General features: G+C 43.5%; 1 protein-coding gene across 8 annotated transcripts in view; it reads left to right on the top strand.

Annotated features, from left to right (window-relative positions):
* Positions 1–3568: 3568 nt before the first annotated feature.
* CDK5RAP2 (CDK5 regulatory subunit associated protein 2) overlaps positions 3569–17101 on the top strand; it is a 174154-nt gene continuing 160621 nt past the window's right edge. For 7 of the 8 annotated variants that reach the window (XM_076008991.1, XM_020289456.2, XM_076008988.1 and 4 more), the window contains exons 1-2: positions 3570–3833; positions 13596–13663. In XM_076008991.1, the coding sequence (XP_075865106.1) occupies positions 3778–3833; positions 13596–13663 (124 nt within the window). In that variant the 5' untranslated portion in view covers positions 3570–3777. Of the gene's footprint in view, positions 3834–13595; positions 13664–17101 lie in introns of all 8 variants that reach the window. The other variant, XM_076008992.1, reaches the window with a different exon arrangement.

Genomic DNA, 17101 nt, shown 5'->3' with positions numbered 1-17101 from the left:
AAATAATGGGAAGAATTCCTAAAAGTGTCAATGTCATGAAAGATAAAGACAGACTACCTGCCAGAGATTGGAGGAGAGTAAGGAGATGTAACAAGTAAATGTAACGTGGAATATTGGATTGGATCCCAGACCAGCAAAAGAGAATTCATGAGAAAACGGATTACATTTACATAAGGCCTGTCATAATAGTATCGTATCAGTGTAATTTCTTATTTTTGACAATTGTGCAGTGGTTATGTAAGATGTTAATATGCTAGGAAAATGAATGAAGGTTATATGAGAAATTCTTTGTAGTATTTTTGCAACTTTTTCCTAGGTCTCACATTATTTCTAAATAAAAAGCTAAGGAAAAAGGCAAGAAGGAAGTTTGGCCTTTGGCAAATCTCTTTCCCTCTCTGAGTCTTAGTTTCCTTTTCTGTGGGTAGCACGGTCATTCTAGTTCTCTTCACAGTGTTGTCAGGATGAAATGGAATAGTGCAAAGTAGCAATGCATGTGTACTGATCCTATAAAAAGTTATTCTTGCTGTTCGTAATGGCAATTAAAGTGTCTTGAGCTGCTAAAACTTGAGGAGGGTTCCACCCAAATGAAAGACATCTGGCTACAAGCTACTTCCTCCCAACCATTTGATACGACCTTGTCCAAGGAAATAATAATGCCAGCTTTGTGGTTGTGTGGCTGTTGCCAAGGAGATGGCTCCAGATAGCTCAAACAGCTGGTGGCAGTGACGTCATCTCCAGACTTGGCAGAAAGAAAGGCCATGGGGAGACAGAGACAGGGCAAAGGCCTCTGTCCCTGACCATGAAACCACCATAGTAGCAGGAAAAACAACTTCCCAAATAGCCTTTCATTTGTGCAATTGATTCTATTTTCTGTTTCCGGGTTCACTAAAGGGTTTAGCACATAATGCAGGAACATGGTCATACTGAATAAGGCAATGGATTAACTATAATGAGAACTCCTCACTTCACAGGTTTTCTTCTTTATAGTGTCCAAAATATCTAATTAGATAATGCAAACATGTGATCTCAACATGGTCCACCCCATTTTGCACATGAGAAAATAAAGATAGAGCAAGGGAAAGGGACCCTAGGTCACGGGATAAATTGGAGGAGTTTCCAGAGTCAGAATCCAGGTGTCCAGACTTCCAGCCTTGTGATCATACTGCCCATACTAAGATTCACCTCTCAGCCACCTTGCAGCAGTTGCCGAAGAAAGAGAGTCTGGTGAACATATCACTTAAATACTCTTGTGTGGATATAGCCCTCACCTCTCAATCCTTAATTCTAAAATGGAGAAAAACAAACAAATGGGGATGACAGGCTGCCTGAAACAATGAGGGCACTGAGGTTCAGAGGGACCTAGGCTCATCTCCCAGTTCCAGCCCTGTCAGTGGAAACTTGAGTAAGCACTTTTAACCTTTTGCAGCCTCAGTGTTCTCAACTGTAACTAAAATGGGTGTAATAGTAGCCCCTCTTCCAGAAGGTTGTTGTGAGGGTTAACTGAGGTGGTTCGTTTGATATGTCTGGCACAGGTGACACGTGCTCAAAATGAATAGGTCCTCGTTCTTATTTTCTTTCTCAAGAGTTTTCATTGGCTGGATGGAAAGTTAGTCCCTTCATTTGGGAAGTGATGATTTGTAACTCAGCCTCCCTCTCTGGAGACAGTTGGTTGTATTAATGTTAGTAGCTGCGAAATAAACACAGAGAAATCACCTCCAGAGCTGTAAAGTCCTGAGAGGTCCAATCCTCTCATTTAACAGATGTACAAACTGACGTCTAGCGAGCAGAAGTGGTGTGCCAAAGATCACAGAGTCATTGGCAGAGCCGAGGTGGGAATCTTGCCACCCAGGCTTCCCTGCCTTAGGATACACTCATCTCAGAGGTGGGATGAACTTAGCACTGGCAAGGAGCACTGGTTCCAGGGCTTTAAGGCCTGCCAAGCCCTCTCTTTCTCTTTCAGGCTGTTATCTCATTGCTGATTCTAGGGATGCTTGAAGATCTGGGGAAGGAAGAGGGACAGGTGCAGAATCATGGGCTTTGTAAACCTCACTAAAGCTGAGAGAGAGTGAGAGAGAGAGAGAGAGAAAGAGAATGAATATGAGATGTATGGAATTACTATTGATTGAGCTCCTATATTTCAGGTTATCCTCCCCCAAACCTTGCAGGATAGGGGGGAGGAGGGCATGGGCAATATAAGTAACCTTAACACTTGTACCCCCATAATACGCTAACATAAAATAAATAAATAAATAAATAAATAAATAAAATTAAAAAAAAACATTATCCTTAGCTGTCAAAACTTGGAAGCACTCAAGACATTTTTTAGTGGGTGAATAAATAAATAAACTGTGGTACATCCAAAAAGAAAAAACCTTGCAGGATAGATACTAGCTCTATTTTCCAGATTGATTGACTCACTGAGTCATTCATTCATTTAACATATATTTTCAAATATCTGCCAGGTGGCAGGCACAGTGCTAGGTGTTGAGGATGCAGCAGTTAACAATTCATAACAGAGTGCCTACCATCATGGACCTTCCAGTCCAGTGCAAGAGGAAGACATTAAAAAAACAGATATATACAATTGCAAAATGTGGTAAGTGCTACAAACGAGTAATATGGGTTGCTAAGAATGCAAGAAGTGATTTGATTTAGAGGATTAGGAAAGGCCTCTTTGGAAAGTAATTGATTAATTACTTAACTGAAGGATGAGGAAACTGAGGCTGAGAGGGGATTTGTTCATGATTACCGGGAAAGTCACCATCTACCCATTCACCCACCTTATTTTTATCCAGGGCTCTCCCAACAGCCTGCAGAGGAGGGAGCAACACTGAGAAGGGGAGCAGAAGGTTGATTTCACTGCTTAAACTCTGCCAAAATTATCTAGGTGTTTAGTGATTGCTCCGTGCTTTAAGAAAGGCAGCCAGGGTTTTGGAGAAAGCCGTCATCTGGTTGGCAGGAGCCGCTGATCTGGCTCCAGTTGACAAACTTATTGTGAATACTCACAGTATTACTTTGGGAGAGTCATTTCCTCTCTTCCTCTGTATACTGATTGTAGGTGCATTTGCGCCCTAACGGTAATAAAGGTGAGAGATCGGAGTGGGAGTGTAGCTGACCTCTTGGCTCACAGGGATGAGTTATTTGCTTCAAAGTAAGCCTGCAAATTACTGCTTGAAGTGAGATTCTGCATGTAGGATTTTTCTAAAGCACCTGATTATCTGAGTTTCAACTCAAAGCAGAGGAGTTTTTTTTGATGCACAGACGCCAACATAAGGTTTTGGGGTCATTACTCTAAAAAACCAAACACTGCTTTAAGAACTCTGAGGGTCCGGGACCATATTCCCATCTCCCGCTTAAATTAACGGACCACGGCAGGCTTTCGCCCACAACAAAGATGGCGATCGCCCCAGCCTCGGCTTGAGTGCCCTCACGCAACATGGCAGCCGGCCTCTCTTTCGTTAGTCTTGCTGGCCCAAGCTCAGATGCGGTGCCCTTAGTTAACATGGCGCCCGCCTCCGCTTCCCTGCCAGGCCTCTGGCCCCGACAGGTCGGCTTCACCGCGCGCGCCGCGGTGGCCCCGCCTCGTTTCCGTAGGAAGAAGCGCCCGGAAAGATGGCGGCGGCTGCGGTTTGAATTCCAGCGGCGCCGCCGGAGTCCGAACGAGAGCTGGGTTAGAGGGGGCGGGACCTGGGAGCCGGGCGGGTCGCTCCAGCGGGGGTTACCCGTGGCGTCGCCGCCACCACAGACACCAAAACTACCACCGCCTCCGTGTCCGTGATGGACTCGGTTTTGGAAGAGGACGTCACCCACCCTGGGACGCCCAGCGGCTGCAGGTGCGGCCCGGGAATTTGGGGTTCGCGGTAACTGGGCCCGGGTTCCCGCTGATGCCGGTTCGCTCTAACGCAGCCTTGGGCCTTGCCCTTGAGGTTGCTTGAGGGCGACTGGCCGGGGCACTATGAGTGGTGGGTTACTTCAGGGAGGGCCTCCGGGGGCCACCAGCTATACTGAGTGTGGGGGGCTGGAGTCCCGACCTACATCTCACTCGCATCTAGCATTTTGGGACAAACTTTGATGAGGGGTTGAAGGACAGATAAGGGGTTTTCTGAAAGAGTGGGAGTAGGGGGTGCACTTCGAGTATTCCACTGGTGGGGACTGCTTGGGGGCCAGGGACCTTGAGGGCAGTTGATGGCTCATTTTGGTTTGGGGAATTTGCTTTCATCGTGGAGAATGTAGTCGGTCTGTCCAGACTTTGCTTTCCCATTCACATAGTGGCCACCCAGGAAGGAGGCAATGGAATGCAGTGGTTAAGAACCTTGGCTGGACTTGGACAGAATTGAATTCAAATCCAGCCCTGTAAATTGACTGTGTTACCTTGATAAAGTGACTTAACCTACTTTCCCATCTGTAAAATGGGCAAGCAGTAATATCCACCTGACAGAGTTGGGGTGAGGATTAAAAGAGGTGATGCTTGCCCAGCAATTAGCTTGGCAAGTGTAGTGCCTGGCACATAATCAGTACTTAAAAAATGATCCTGTGTTGCCATTATTATTATTATTATTATTACTATCATCAGTGGTGATACAAATCAGGGAATAATGACCTCCCATTTGACCTGCCCCAAGAGGTAGGTGGAGGCCCATTTGCTGTTGGGGCTGGAGTCTCTCCTTTGGTAGGAGGGCCTGGTGGAGCCCTAGACTGCTCCATGACTGGGCCCCTGGGGTTGTCCTCCTGGGCTCCTGGTTGGAGAGTGGGTAGAAGAAGGAGGAAGAGAGCCCTGAATGAGAATCTGCAGTGTTTATCCCGCTTTGCAAGGGACAGGCTGCTGCTTTTAGTCAGCATACCCTAACTGAAAGGTGACCATAGTGTTTATTTTGCCAAGTGGGATGTTTTTAAGAGTGAAATAGGCACAATTAATCTTTGTGCCTGGGCAGAAGGCATAAACAAGTCCTATCTTGGGTAAAGGTTATTCTGTTTATTGGGAACCTACTATGTTTCAGGCACAAAGCAAGACCCTTTGCAGTTCCTGCCTAATTGGATCCTGTGATAGTCGTCATGTCCCTTTGTATCCGTCTTTCTTTCTTCCACTGCCCCAATATATTGCGGTATGGCCTCTCACTTGGATTGTCCTGGCTTCTTCACACCTCCAATAGTTCTTTATACTACAGTTTGAAAACTCTTTTTAAAATGTAAATTTGATCTTCCCAGTCTGCTGCTTTATACTTTTAATGTTTCCGGTTGCTATTCAGATAAAGTCCATTATTCTCTCAACTCTTCTTACTTTAGAGCATGTTGGCCACATACTTGGGCTTTGGGGAGCCAGACCTACCTGGGTTTCAATCACAGTTCTGCCACTTAACAACCCTGTGACTTTGAGTAAGCCATACATCCTTTGTGAGATTTAGTTTCTATCATCTGTAAAATGGGTTGGTATAAAGCTTAGGTTTGGCATAAGGATGGAAATGAGTCTAAAAGAGTTAAGCCCACTCATTGACCCAGAGTAGCTACTCAACAGATCAGCAAATATTTTTTATTCCTTCCTCTCCCTGCCTTTGCAGGACTTAGACACTGCATACATTCCTGGTAGCGAATCCCTTACTCACCTGCTTTAGCCACTCCCTGGTTTATCATCCCCAGGATGAAGTTCTTTTATATGGCTTCCAGGGTCCTTCATCATCTGGTCCTGGTACCTTTCTCATCTTGTCTCTTCTTACTCTCCCAACCCTGTCTCCTCTCTAAACAAGGTTGACAAACTCTGTCATGAATGCCCTTACCTTGTTCTTTCTCACTGCTGGGGCTGTGCTCTTTCTGTTCCTGCTGACTGGATTGCCTTCCCTTGTCCCCTTTGTGTTATTAATGCCTATTATTTTTTCAGGTCTCAATTTAGGTGTCCCTGCCAGAAAGCCTTCACTGCCATTTCCCCATCCCCACCTGGGCCCTTTACTTTTCTAACCACTCCCACTTATCACTGACCCTATCTCAGTCCTTGATCTTACTGAATTTTATTGGCCAATAAAATTGTCCAGTGGAATACAATGTAACCCATATATGTAATTTAAAATTTTCTAGTAGCCACTTTAAAAAAATTAAACAGGTAAAATTAATAATATATTTTATTTAACCTAATATTTCCATATATTATCATTCTAACATAATTGATAGAAAAATTATTAATGAGTATTTTACATTCTTTTTTGTCTTACTAATTCTTTGAAATCTGGTATTAATTTATACTTGAACACTTCTCAATTTGGACTAACCACATTTCAAGTGCTTAGTAAGTGCACATGGCTGATGCCTCCTGTGTTGGGCAGTGCAGGTGTTGACTGTTAACTTGTCTGCCCCACTCTGTGACCCACTCGAGAGCCAGGACTGCATTTTGTTCACCTTTTGTAATGCCAGTTCCTAACCTGGGATCTGCCTCATAATCGGGGCTCAGTGACTATTTGTTAAATCACTGAATAAACAATGATCCTTTGAGATGATGATATTTTCTCCTTTTTTACAGGGGACTCTGAAACTCAGAGAGGTGAAGCAAATGTCTTCGAATCACATAAACAGAATGCGACTGAGTCAGGATTTAAATTCTGGCTCACTGACTCCAAAGTCTGGCTGTCAGTACCCTGTCTTGCCCTCCAACTGGTTCTCTGAATCAATTCTGACTGATTCTGGAAAGATTTTACAGAGCTCCTGGCACTTGAGCTGTCCCTTAAGGAGTGGCAGAAATATCCTGAGAGAGACAGGTTCTTCGTTAGGTGGTCACAACGGAAGAGAAAGATCCCTAGAGTAATATCACCCCTTTTTATTCTAGTATATTAATAGTACCTTCTGAGCACTCTTCTGCTGGATATAATAATTTCCAAGCCCCAGTTTTAAAGACTAACCTGGAGTCTAGTTTATCCTTAGACTTGTTGAAGGTCATTGTATTTTATTCCCTCCAAACGTGATCACCTGCAGGCACCCCACGCAACTCCAGCCTTGAGGAATCGAGGCTCAGATTCTGACCCCAGGGACTTTGCCCAAAGGCAGGCCCTTCATTAAGTCCTTCCTAGTGGTATGAAAAAACCTGGGTTTTGTAGTCAGGATGAGTGGATATGAAACCTGGTTCAGCTAGTTATTAGATATGTTGCTTTGAGTGATTCATTTAACCCTTCTGAGCTTTAGTTCTCTTTGATGATAGTATCTATTTTATTGGGTGGCTGCGTGGATGAAGTGAGATTGTGTATATTAAGGGCATGGCACCTACTGGGGTGTGCATTAAATGTTGGCAGGATTTGTTATACTGTTGTATACCACCATGTTTCCTGTTCTGGACAGAATCCTCAGCCTACAATGCGGGGGCCATCCCTTTGCTTTTATGCCTAGGAGTCTGCTTCTCCCCAGCTGTGAACTTCCGAGGCCTGGTCCAGGCTTGTTCATCCAGGGTTTCCTCCAGCACGAGGCCATTAAGTGCTTGCTGTCTAGTTAGGAGCAGACCAAAAAGAAATGCTTTTCCAGAAACACAGCTTGCACTCTCTTGGGCAAAGAATGCCTTCATGGACTTTTTGTAGACATCTGGGAAAGAGGATGGTGGAATGAAATTTGTTGTGAAGGCTTGATGGTGGTAGGAGGGCTGACCTTCGATGGGGTGCCCTGGGGCAGTGAGGTTTGGGGACAGTGGATGCCATTACCAGTATAAGCTCAGTGAGGGCCGGGAGCATGTGTGGTTCATTCTGCATTGCATCTTTAGCATCTGGAACCATCAGACACATGGTAGAGACTTGACAAATATTTGTTGAATGAATCAATTTTGTTCAGTCTGTTTGAAAAGATAAATGCCATCTAAATATAGACTCCATATTTAGTAGTCAATGCTGCTTTCTAATCACTGTGAAAAAGTGCACACACACGGTGTCAACTGGTACAATCTTTCTGGAACATAATTTGATATTTTCTATATTAACATTAACAATGTGCCTGTGTTTTTTAACAACTTTATTGAGATATAATTTACATGCCATAAAGTTCACCCATGTAAAGTAATGGTTATTAGTATATTTAGAAAGTTATGCAACGATCACCATAATCTAATTTTAGAACGTTTTCAGTGTCCAAAGAAGAAACCTGTGCCCCCGAGCAGTCGCTTCCCTCTCCTCAGCGCAGGCAACTGCAGTCTACTTTTTGCCACTACAGATTTGCCTACTCTGGACATTTCATGTGAATGGGATCTTACAACGTATAGTCTTCTGTCAGGTTCATCCATGTTGTGACATGTCTCAGTATTGTGTTCCTTTTTTTTAAAAAAATTATTTTTTGTTTTGGTAAAATATGCATCAAATTTATCATCTTACCCATTTTTAAGTGTATGGTTCAGTCATATTAGATACATTTGTAATGGTGTGCAGCTATCACACCATTTATCTCCATAACTCTTTTCATCTTGTAAAACTGAAACTCTGCACCATTAAACAGTAAGTGTCTATTCCCCTTCCCTCCCACCCCTGGCAACCACCATTCTGCTTTTGACTACTCTAAGTACCTCATATAAGTGGATCATAGTATTTGTGTTTTTGTAACTGGCTTATTTCACTTAGTGTAATGTCCTCAAGGTTCTTCCATGTTGAAGCACCAAATTTCCTTCCTTTTAAAGGCTGAATCATATTTCATTGTATGTATATACTGTAGTTTGTAATGGACACTTGGGCTACTTCCATGTTTTTAGCAATTGTGAATATGAGTATACAGATATCTCTTTAAAACCATGCTTTCAATTCTTTGGGGCAAATACCCAGAAGTAGAATTGCTGTATCACACAGTAATGGTAATTTTCTTTTTCTTTACTTTTTTTTTTTTTTTTTTTTGAGATAGAGTCTTGTTCCGTCACACTGGGTAGAGTGCAGTGGTGTCATCATAGCTCAACCTCCAATTCCTGGGCTCAAGCAATCCTCCTGCCTCAGCCTCCTGAGTGGCTGTGATCATAGGCATGTACCACCATGCCCGGCTAGTTTTTCTATTTTTTTGTAGAGATGGGGGTCTCGATCTTGTTCACGCTGGTCTTGGAACTCCTGACCTTAAGTGATCCTCCTGTCCTGGCCTCCCAGAGTGCTAGGATTACAGGTGTGAGCCACCGTGCTGGGCCCTATTTTTCATTTTTTTTGAGGAACTGCCATACTGTTTTCCACAGTGGCTGTACCATTTTACATTACTGCCAGCATTGTGCAGGGTTCCAATTTCTCTATGTTCTCACCAACACTTATTATTTTTTGATAGTATTCCTTCCTGTTTATGGCCAAATGATATTCCATTATACACATATACCACATTTTGTTTATTCTTTTATGTTGATGGGCATTTGGGTCATTTCTACTTTTTGTCTATTATGAATAATGTTGCTGTGAACATTTGTTCATGAGCAGGTTTTTGTGTGGGCATGTTTTCATATCTCTTGGGCGTATATTGTTCATATAACTAGGAGTGGAATTGCTGGGTCACATGGCAACTCTATGTTTAACATTTTGAAGAACTGCCCAACTGTCTTCCAAGGTGGCTGCCTCATCTTATATTCCCACTAGGAGTATATGAGGGTTCTAATTTCTCTGTGTCCCAACCAATACTTTTTATTGTCTGTCGTTTTGATTATAGCCATCCTTGGGGGTGTGACGTATCTCATTGTGGTATTGATTATATTTTTCTAATGACTACTGATGTGCTTTCTTTTCCTGTGCTTTGTAGCCATTTGTGTATTTTCTTTGGAGTAATATCTGTTCAAATTCTTTGCCCATTTGAAAAACGTGAATCTGTTTTGACCCAGCAATTCTACTTCTTGTTATCTATCCTGAAGAAATGCTCATGCGTGTGCACAGTGGGACCTGTATAAGAATATTTATATGACATTGTTTGTAAAAGAAAAACTTGGAAACAAATTGAATTAACCATCAATAGGGGATTGGGTAAATACATATCCTTTCAAAAGTGTCTTTCAGACTGTTCGTGGCCCATTGGTAGCTTATAAATGTCAGTTTAGTAGGTTGCAACCAGGATTTAGAAAACTAGAGCAGAATAGAAGACATTTCAAGGATGAAGGGTAATATATTCTGTAGATCATAGTCAATAAAATTTGAAAAACTGCTGTAGAATGCTTTGTAGGAGTTAAAAACATTGAGGCAGATCTGTTTGTACTGTCAAGAAAACATCATTAGGACATAGTAGAGGAGATGTTGTGGAATCATATATACAGTTTGATTGCATTTGCTTTATTTTTAAGCCACAAAATTAAAACTGTTTCTATGTATGTGAATTCATAGAAAAAGATCTGGAAGGATATGGGTCTTTTTTTCTTTTTTCTTTTTCTTTTAGAGGCAGGGTCTGGCTCTGTTGCCAGCCTGGAAGGCAGTGGCCCGCCTGGTCATAGCTCACTGCAGCCTTGAACTCCTGGGTGGAAGTGGTACTCCTGCCTTAGCATCCCAAGTAGCTAGAACTACAGGCACATGCCACCATGCCTGGCTAGTTTTTAAAAAACTTTTTATAGAGATAGGGTCTCACTGTGTTGCCCAGGCTGGTCTTGAACTCTTGGCCTTAAGCGATCCTCCCACCTTGCATGCCTTTTTGACAATAGTGATGACCTCTCATGTGGGGACTAAGATGGAAGTGAGGAGTAGCTCAGGAGAACTTTAGGCTTATCTGTCTTTTTGTATAAATGTAGCTCTTCTCTAAGAATAAGTAACATAGAATGAAAAAGGAATTGTTAAAACACAAAAGTGCGCCTGTTGATGTAATTGTTTTCTAAATTCAATGTCCAGTCCTATTTATGGCTATTATGACACTTTCTCAATGAAATGCTTAGTCCTTGTTGGGTCTTGTGGTGTAAAAGGACAATTGTTGTTGGCATATAGGCACAGAAAGAGATCACTCCTTTTGAGTGACAATTGAGCAAGCTGGAAGAGTGAGGTGGTGAAGCTCAGGGGCGGGTCTTTCATTCACTCAACAAATAAACAGCAGCTGTGATGGCTGCGGCTGTGCTGATCCCTGGAAACTCTGTGCCTCTGTTCGTTAGGTCCTCACCACCACCTGCTTGGGGAAGGCGTTCAGGGTGCCAGGGTGTCGTAGAGGTGCAGAGCATGGGGTTGGAAGTCAGTCCAGCGTGGGGTTTGCAGCTTTATTAACTTTTCCAGACCTCTGTTTCCTCATTTAAAAAAAGGGCAACATTTAAAAAGTACCACCAACTACAGAAGGGCTGTGGTGAAGATTAAATGGGAGGCTACCTGTCCTGTCCTGAGCGTGGCTTCTGTGCTGCACGGGTGCCCAGTATAGGGGAGGTTCCTTAGGATTATCCTTTACTTTGCACGTGAGGAAACTGACATTCCACCACATGCCACATTCGTATTGGAGCTTTGGGCAGCCCGGACACAGGTTAGCAAGTGGAAAGGGCATGGGAACCTGGAATTTAGTCTCAGCTTTGCCACTTACCCTTTGTGATTTTGAGCAAGTAAGTTTCCATCCCTTTCGAGGTCTTATTCTTCCCATCTCTACAGTGATAAAATCATATCTGAATCCTTTTCTTTTGATTATTGTTTTTTATTTCTAGTGGATCTCCGTGAGGCCCCAGCCTTAATTACAAGGCTAAGAGTGAATGATCATAATGGGAAGAGGAGTTGCTTGGGGCTGGAGGTGTGATTGGTACTGACTGGACGGTGTGGATGACAGAGATTCATAGCATTTTAAAAGAGGGTAGGTAAAACACAAGTGGAAATTTGACAGGAACCATGCAGGAATTTCTGCATTACATAGTGGCTTTGGTAAGATTTGGGACATCAGATGTCATTTTTCAAATTTCAGTATTTGACTGTTGGAAGCTTGTCTAAGTCCAAAATCTTTGGCATCAATTGCTAGGTAGTTTTCAGCCGTGATTGATCTTGGCACGTGTTATCGATGGGCTATAGCCAGTGGGAGTTAATTTAATGGCTGTGGTGGAGAGAATCCCAGATTGAGAATGGAGGACCAGAGTCAGGCTAAAGCTTGGCCAATAACCTGGTGTGTGTGTGTGACCTTGGGCTTTGGGTCCACATCTGCAAAAGGTGGTGGTTGAACTGGATTTTAATATTTAAAATTCAGTTTAGAAAATGGACTTTGTCCTTTTAGTGATGCTTATTGGAGGAAATTGGGAATTATAAAACATTAAAAAGGAGGAAAGGATCTCTCATTTCCCTACAAATTTTTAATATTTTAATATATTTTGTCTTTTTATGTGTCCATAGCCTACCTATTTCCCAAAAGGATTTGAGGTGACTTTAGTGTATATGTACTGTATGCATTCTCTTCATAATTGAGGACATACTTTGCTTAATAAGTTTTTTCAGTTATCTTTATAACAGATACATTTTATAGATCATTTTCCTGATGTTGGAATTTTATGACATTTCCAATTTTTTGCTTGTTCTTGATCTTGAAGGTCTATTCCAACTCCAAAGTTTGGTGATTAGGCAAAATTGTCCCAGGAGCAGAATGAATTTGGATTTAGAGGCATGGAAAGACTTAACTGCCAAAAAGTCAAGCTGAGCTTCTGTCAACTCCTAGTTTGCAGCATGGACAGAGAAGCATGAGTGGGGCTTAGGCATAAAAGGCCTGGACTCTGGATTTGGTTCTCTACTTAACTGCCGTGTGACCTGGCTAGAACACTGAAATTGGGCCTCAGAGCCTTCCTTTGAAAAATGTGTGGACCTTCAGGGAATTGGGCAGTTCTAATGATGGTAAATCTTTCATAAATTATAAAGCACTATATATTTCAAGGCGATGATGATATTTTGCTCTCATTTATGGAGTATACACTATATGCCAGGTACCTTGCTTAATTGCCAATTACTCTATGAAATAGCTGCTATTCTCCTTTTACAGCCAAAGAAAGTGAGGGTTGGAGAGGTATGTGGCAGAGCTTAGAATAGAATCCAGGGTAGTGTCTCTTGTGTCAAACCATACCTCCAATTATGGTTTAGTTTTCTGTCAGTGTCTCCAGATTCTAACTGAACCTATTTATATAATTCAACCAGTACAACTTCTTGGATCAGTGAATTTTGCATTTTTGTTTGACATTCTTAAAACATCTGAATTGGTACTTGAGTCCCAGAAGTTGTGATAGGCATATTAGTGGTAGTAATAATAATAATAATGATAAAAAATAATAGGTACCACTTGTTGAGCGCTTACTATGTGCTAAGTGTTTCTGTACATGAACTAACTTAATTTTTATGGGTAGAGTGATGTCCCCATGGAACAGATTAAGAAAGTAAGACTCAGAAACAGAAGTAGCTTGTACTTGCACAGGGCCTATGTACCTGGCACATATTTGGCACACAGACGTTTGCTGTATGAACGAATGAATGTCCTTGCTGAAGGTCAGTCAGCTATCAAGTGTTAAAGCTGGCACTCATTTCTAAAGCCAGAGCTCAGCCTCACAGCCTAAGTTCTTAACCTCTGCGTTTCGTGCCTCCGAGGTAGCTCAGCTATGTGTCGTCTCTCCTGGCTATGGGCTGATGATCGGCATGTACCGTCCCGGCAGTCTTAACAGTCTTAGCAGTCTCTGTTCAAATACTAGCTCATCTCTCATCCCATGTGTTCTCTCCTAGTGGCCTTGTTTCCAGTGTACCAGATGACCTGGGTGGTGTCAACGCCAATGCTGGTTTGAGAAACGGTGGTGAGTACACAAAGTTGGTGTTCTCTTGAATAGGAACAAGGGCAGTAGACACTAGATGGTGAGCTCCATATTCCGGGGACTGGGCTTTCTTATCTCTGGGGCCCAGAGCCTGCCGTAGCGTGACACATAGTAGGTGCTCAGTAATTTTTGTACATATTGATTTGCTCTCCATCTCCTGTCATAAACACTAGAGGACTTGATGTCCTTTAGGCCATACTTCATGAGTTTTATGTCTTGCTACCAAGCCGATAGGGATTCAGATAGTGTTTGCTGAACTGAAGGACTGCGTGGATGCTGGACATTGATTTGGTGACTAGACCAGGCATGGGGGTTCTGTTGGTCTCCATGGCCGAGTGGCTGGAGGCCCAGGAGAGCTGCCGTCTGGACTTCATGTGCCACGGCCTTGCTGGCAGGCTGCTGGGTCTCGTTTGCCAGCTGAGGCCCAGCATTCCTACACGGGCCTGCCCTTTGCAGACAAATAGCTGGTTAGACCACAGGAGACGGCGCTGAATAAGTAAGCAGCGTATTGTGTTTAAGCTGGATTATGAGGAAACTTTGCAGTTTGGATCTTGCTAAGCATTCTTCATAGTTTACGTTTCTGAGAAAAATGAATGCTATCGTAAGTGTCTCTGTGGGTAGTGCTAATAATTTGCCTTGCTGAAATATCTTAGAGATATTTTGACTCTTTTCTCTTCTCCAAAGTGATGAGATACATGCAAAAGGAGGTTGTTTTGGCAGCAGACAGGCTAAGTGTTCCAAGGTTTATTTCTGGAGAATACTTTAACTTATAGGCCACACTCAGTTTTCCTTAGGAACCTCTTAACTTTTACTTTAAATAAAAAAATGCAACAAGCCTGATTTCTACTCTTGCTGCCTATAGGCAGTTAGAAGCAGAAAATTGATAGGCCTGCTCCTTTTTTTTTTTTTTGTCACTTTGTTGCTCAGGCTAGAGTGAGTGCTATGGCGTCAGCCTAGCTCACAGCAGCAACCTCAAACTCCTGGGCTCAAGCAATCCTACTGCCTCAGCCTCTCAAGTAGCTGGGACTATAGGCATGTGCCACCATGCCCGGCTAATTTTTTCTATATATATTAGTTGGCCAATTAATTTCTTTCTATTTATAGTAGAGACGGGGTCTCGCTCTTGCTCAGGCTGGTTTCGAACTCCTGACCTCGAGCAATCCGCCCGCCTCGGCCTCCCAGAGTGCTAGGATTACAGGCGTGAGCCACCGCGCCCGGCCAGGCCTGCTCCTTAATTCAGCCAGCAGCGTTCATCTGCCTTATGCCAGGCTCTGGGCTAGATGCTGGGATTCAATCTCGAACACGTTACCATCAAGGTGAGAGAACAATTAAACAAAAAATTCTGATAAATAATATATAATCAGTGACTGGAGTGAAAAATTATAAGGTGCTGTGAGAAGGGATTAGTGGGAGATTTACCCTGGTATGCATGTGGGTCAGGCAAGAGTTTCCCAAGAAACTGCTAGTGGAGCAGAGACTTGGAGAGTGAGTAGGACCTGGGCAGGGAGGAGGGAGGGCATGAGCATCCTAGACACAGACAGCGAGCATGGCCTCTTTGAGGGACAGGAAAACAAGCCCTTGTGCCCTTAGTTTGCATATAGGGCTCTTCATAGTCTGCCCCACCCACTTTCATGGCCTCTTTTCTGCAGAGTTGTTTCTGAACACCAGGCTTACTCTGGCCTTTGCCTGGGTGTTTCTCCCTCCTTTTGTCCCTCTAACCTGCTGGTGGCTGCCTCAGCTCAAAGCTCACCCACCTTTTTTGGCTCCCCCCAGGCTGACTTAGGTGCACTTTCCTCGAGAAATATTATTATTTCACTTCATTTCGTCTCCTTAGTTTATTCCTTTTGGCTACTTTTTTTTTTTTTTTTAATTTTTTTTTTATTTTGGCATATTATGGGGGTACAGATTTTAAGGTTTCAATAAATGCCCATTTCCCCCCCGCCCCCCTACTTTTTTTTTTTTTTTTTTTTTGAGACAGAGTCTCGCTTTGTTGCCCAGGCTAGTGTGAGTGCCGTGGCGTCAGCCTAGCTCACAGCAACCTCAAACTCCTGGGCTCAAGGGATCCTCCTGCCTCAGCCTCCCAAGTAGCTGGGACTACAGGCATGCGCCACCATGCCCGGCTAGTTTTTTCTATATATATATTAGTTGGCCAATTAAGTTCTTTCTATTTATAGTAGAGACGGGGTCTCGCTCTTGCTCAGGCTGGTCTCGAACTCCTGACCTCGAGCAATCCGCCCGCCTCGGCCTCCCAGAGTGCTAGGATTACAGGCGTGAGCCACCGCGCCCGGCCTGGCTACTTTTAAAATATCTGGAATCAGATCATTTTTCACTACTTATCCTCCTACCGTTCTGGTCCAAACCATGGTGATCTCTGGCCTGGATTGTCTCAGTATTCTCCTAACTGTTCTCCTTGTTTCTCTCCTAAGCCCCTTGCAGTCTGTTCTCAGCAAGGCAGCCAGAGGGAGCCTTTAGAAAGCCAAGACTGTGTTACTCCTTAGCTCACACGCTTGCAGCCGCTCCTCAGAGTCCTTAGAGGAGCCTATAGGACTATACACTCTCTGTCCCCCAGTGCCTTTCTTACCTCCTCTCCTACTGTCCCCCTTGTTTATTGATCTCTAGTCCACTGGCCTCTTGACTGTTCTGCAGGTCCACTAGGCATGCTCCCATCTCAGGCTTCTCTGTGCCTGGAGTGTTCTTCCGCCAGGTGACTGGCTCCTTCTCTTCAAGTCTGCCCAGATGTCACTTCTCAGTGAGACCTGCCTCAAAATTGCAATCCTCACCCCACCCCTGGTATTCCCTATCTTTATCCACTTTATTCCCTCTCGCTTTCCCCCCTAGCATTTATCACCTTTTATTATTATGTAATTGCCTGATTATTTTGTTTATTGTCTGTCTCCTCCCTCTAGAATATCAGCTCCATTGTGGCTTTTTTTTTAGAGACGGAGTCTTGCTCTGTCACCCAGGCTAGAGTGTAGTGGTTTGATCATAGCTCACTGTAGCCTCAAACTCCTGGGCTCAAGTGATCCTCTCGCCTTAGCCTCCCAAGTAGTTGGAACTATAGGCATGCACCACCACACCTGGCTAATTTTTAAAAAAATTAAAATTTTTTTGAAGAGATAGGATCTTGCTATGTTGCTCAGGCTGGTCTCTAACTTTTGGCTTGAAGCAATGCTCCTGCTTTGGCCTCCCAAAGTGCTGAGATTACAGGTGTGAGCCTCCATGCCTGGCCCATTGGTTTATTTTGTTTCCTAATGTAGCCACATCTCAAGAGGGACCTAGCAGAAGGCAGGCTCTCAATACATATTTCTTGGAAGAATGAATTCATTCATTCACTTAACACACAGTTACTCAGCACCTACAAAGTGCCAAGGACTCTGCGCAGCATGGCACAGGTTGTTTACATCTTTGTCTTGCCCAGTT

The sequence above is a fragment of the Microcebus murinus genome, chromosome 12, assembly GCF_040939455.1.
Source record: "Microcebus murinus isolate Inina chromosome 12, M.murinus_Inina_mat1.0, whole genome shotgun sequence".
NCBI classification, from domain to species: Eukaryota; Metazoa; Chordata; class Mammalia; order Primates; family Cheirogaleidae; genus Microcebus; species Microcebus murinus.
The sequence above is the reverse complement of the archived record's forward strand: the minus strand, read 5'-3'. Positions and strand labels throughout refer to the sequence as shown.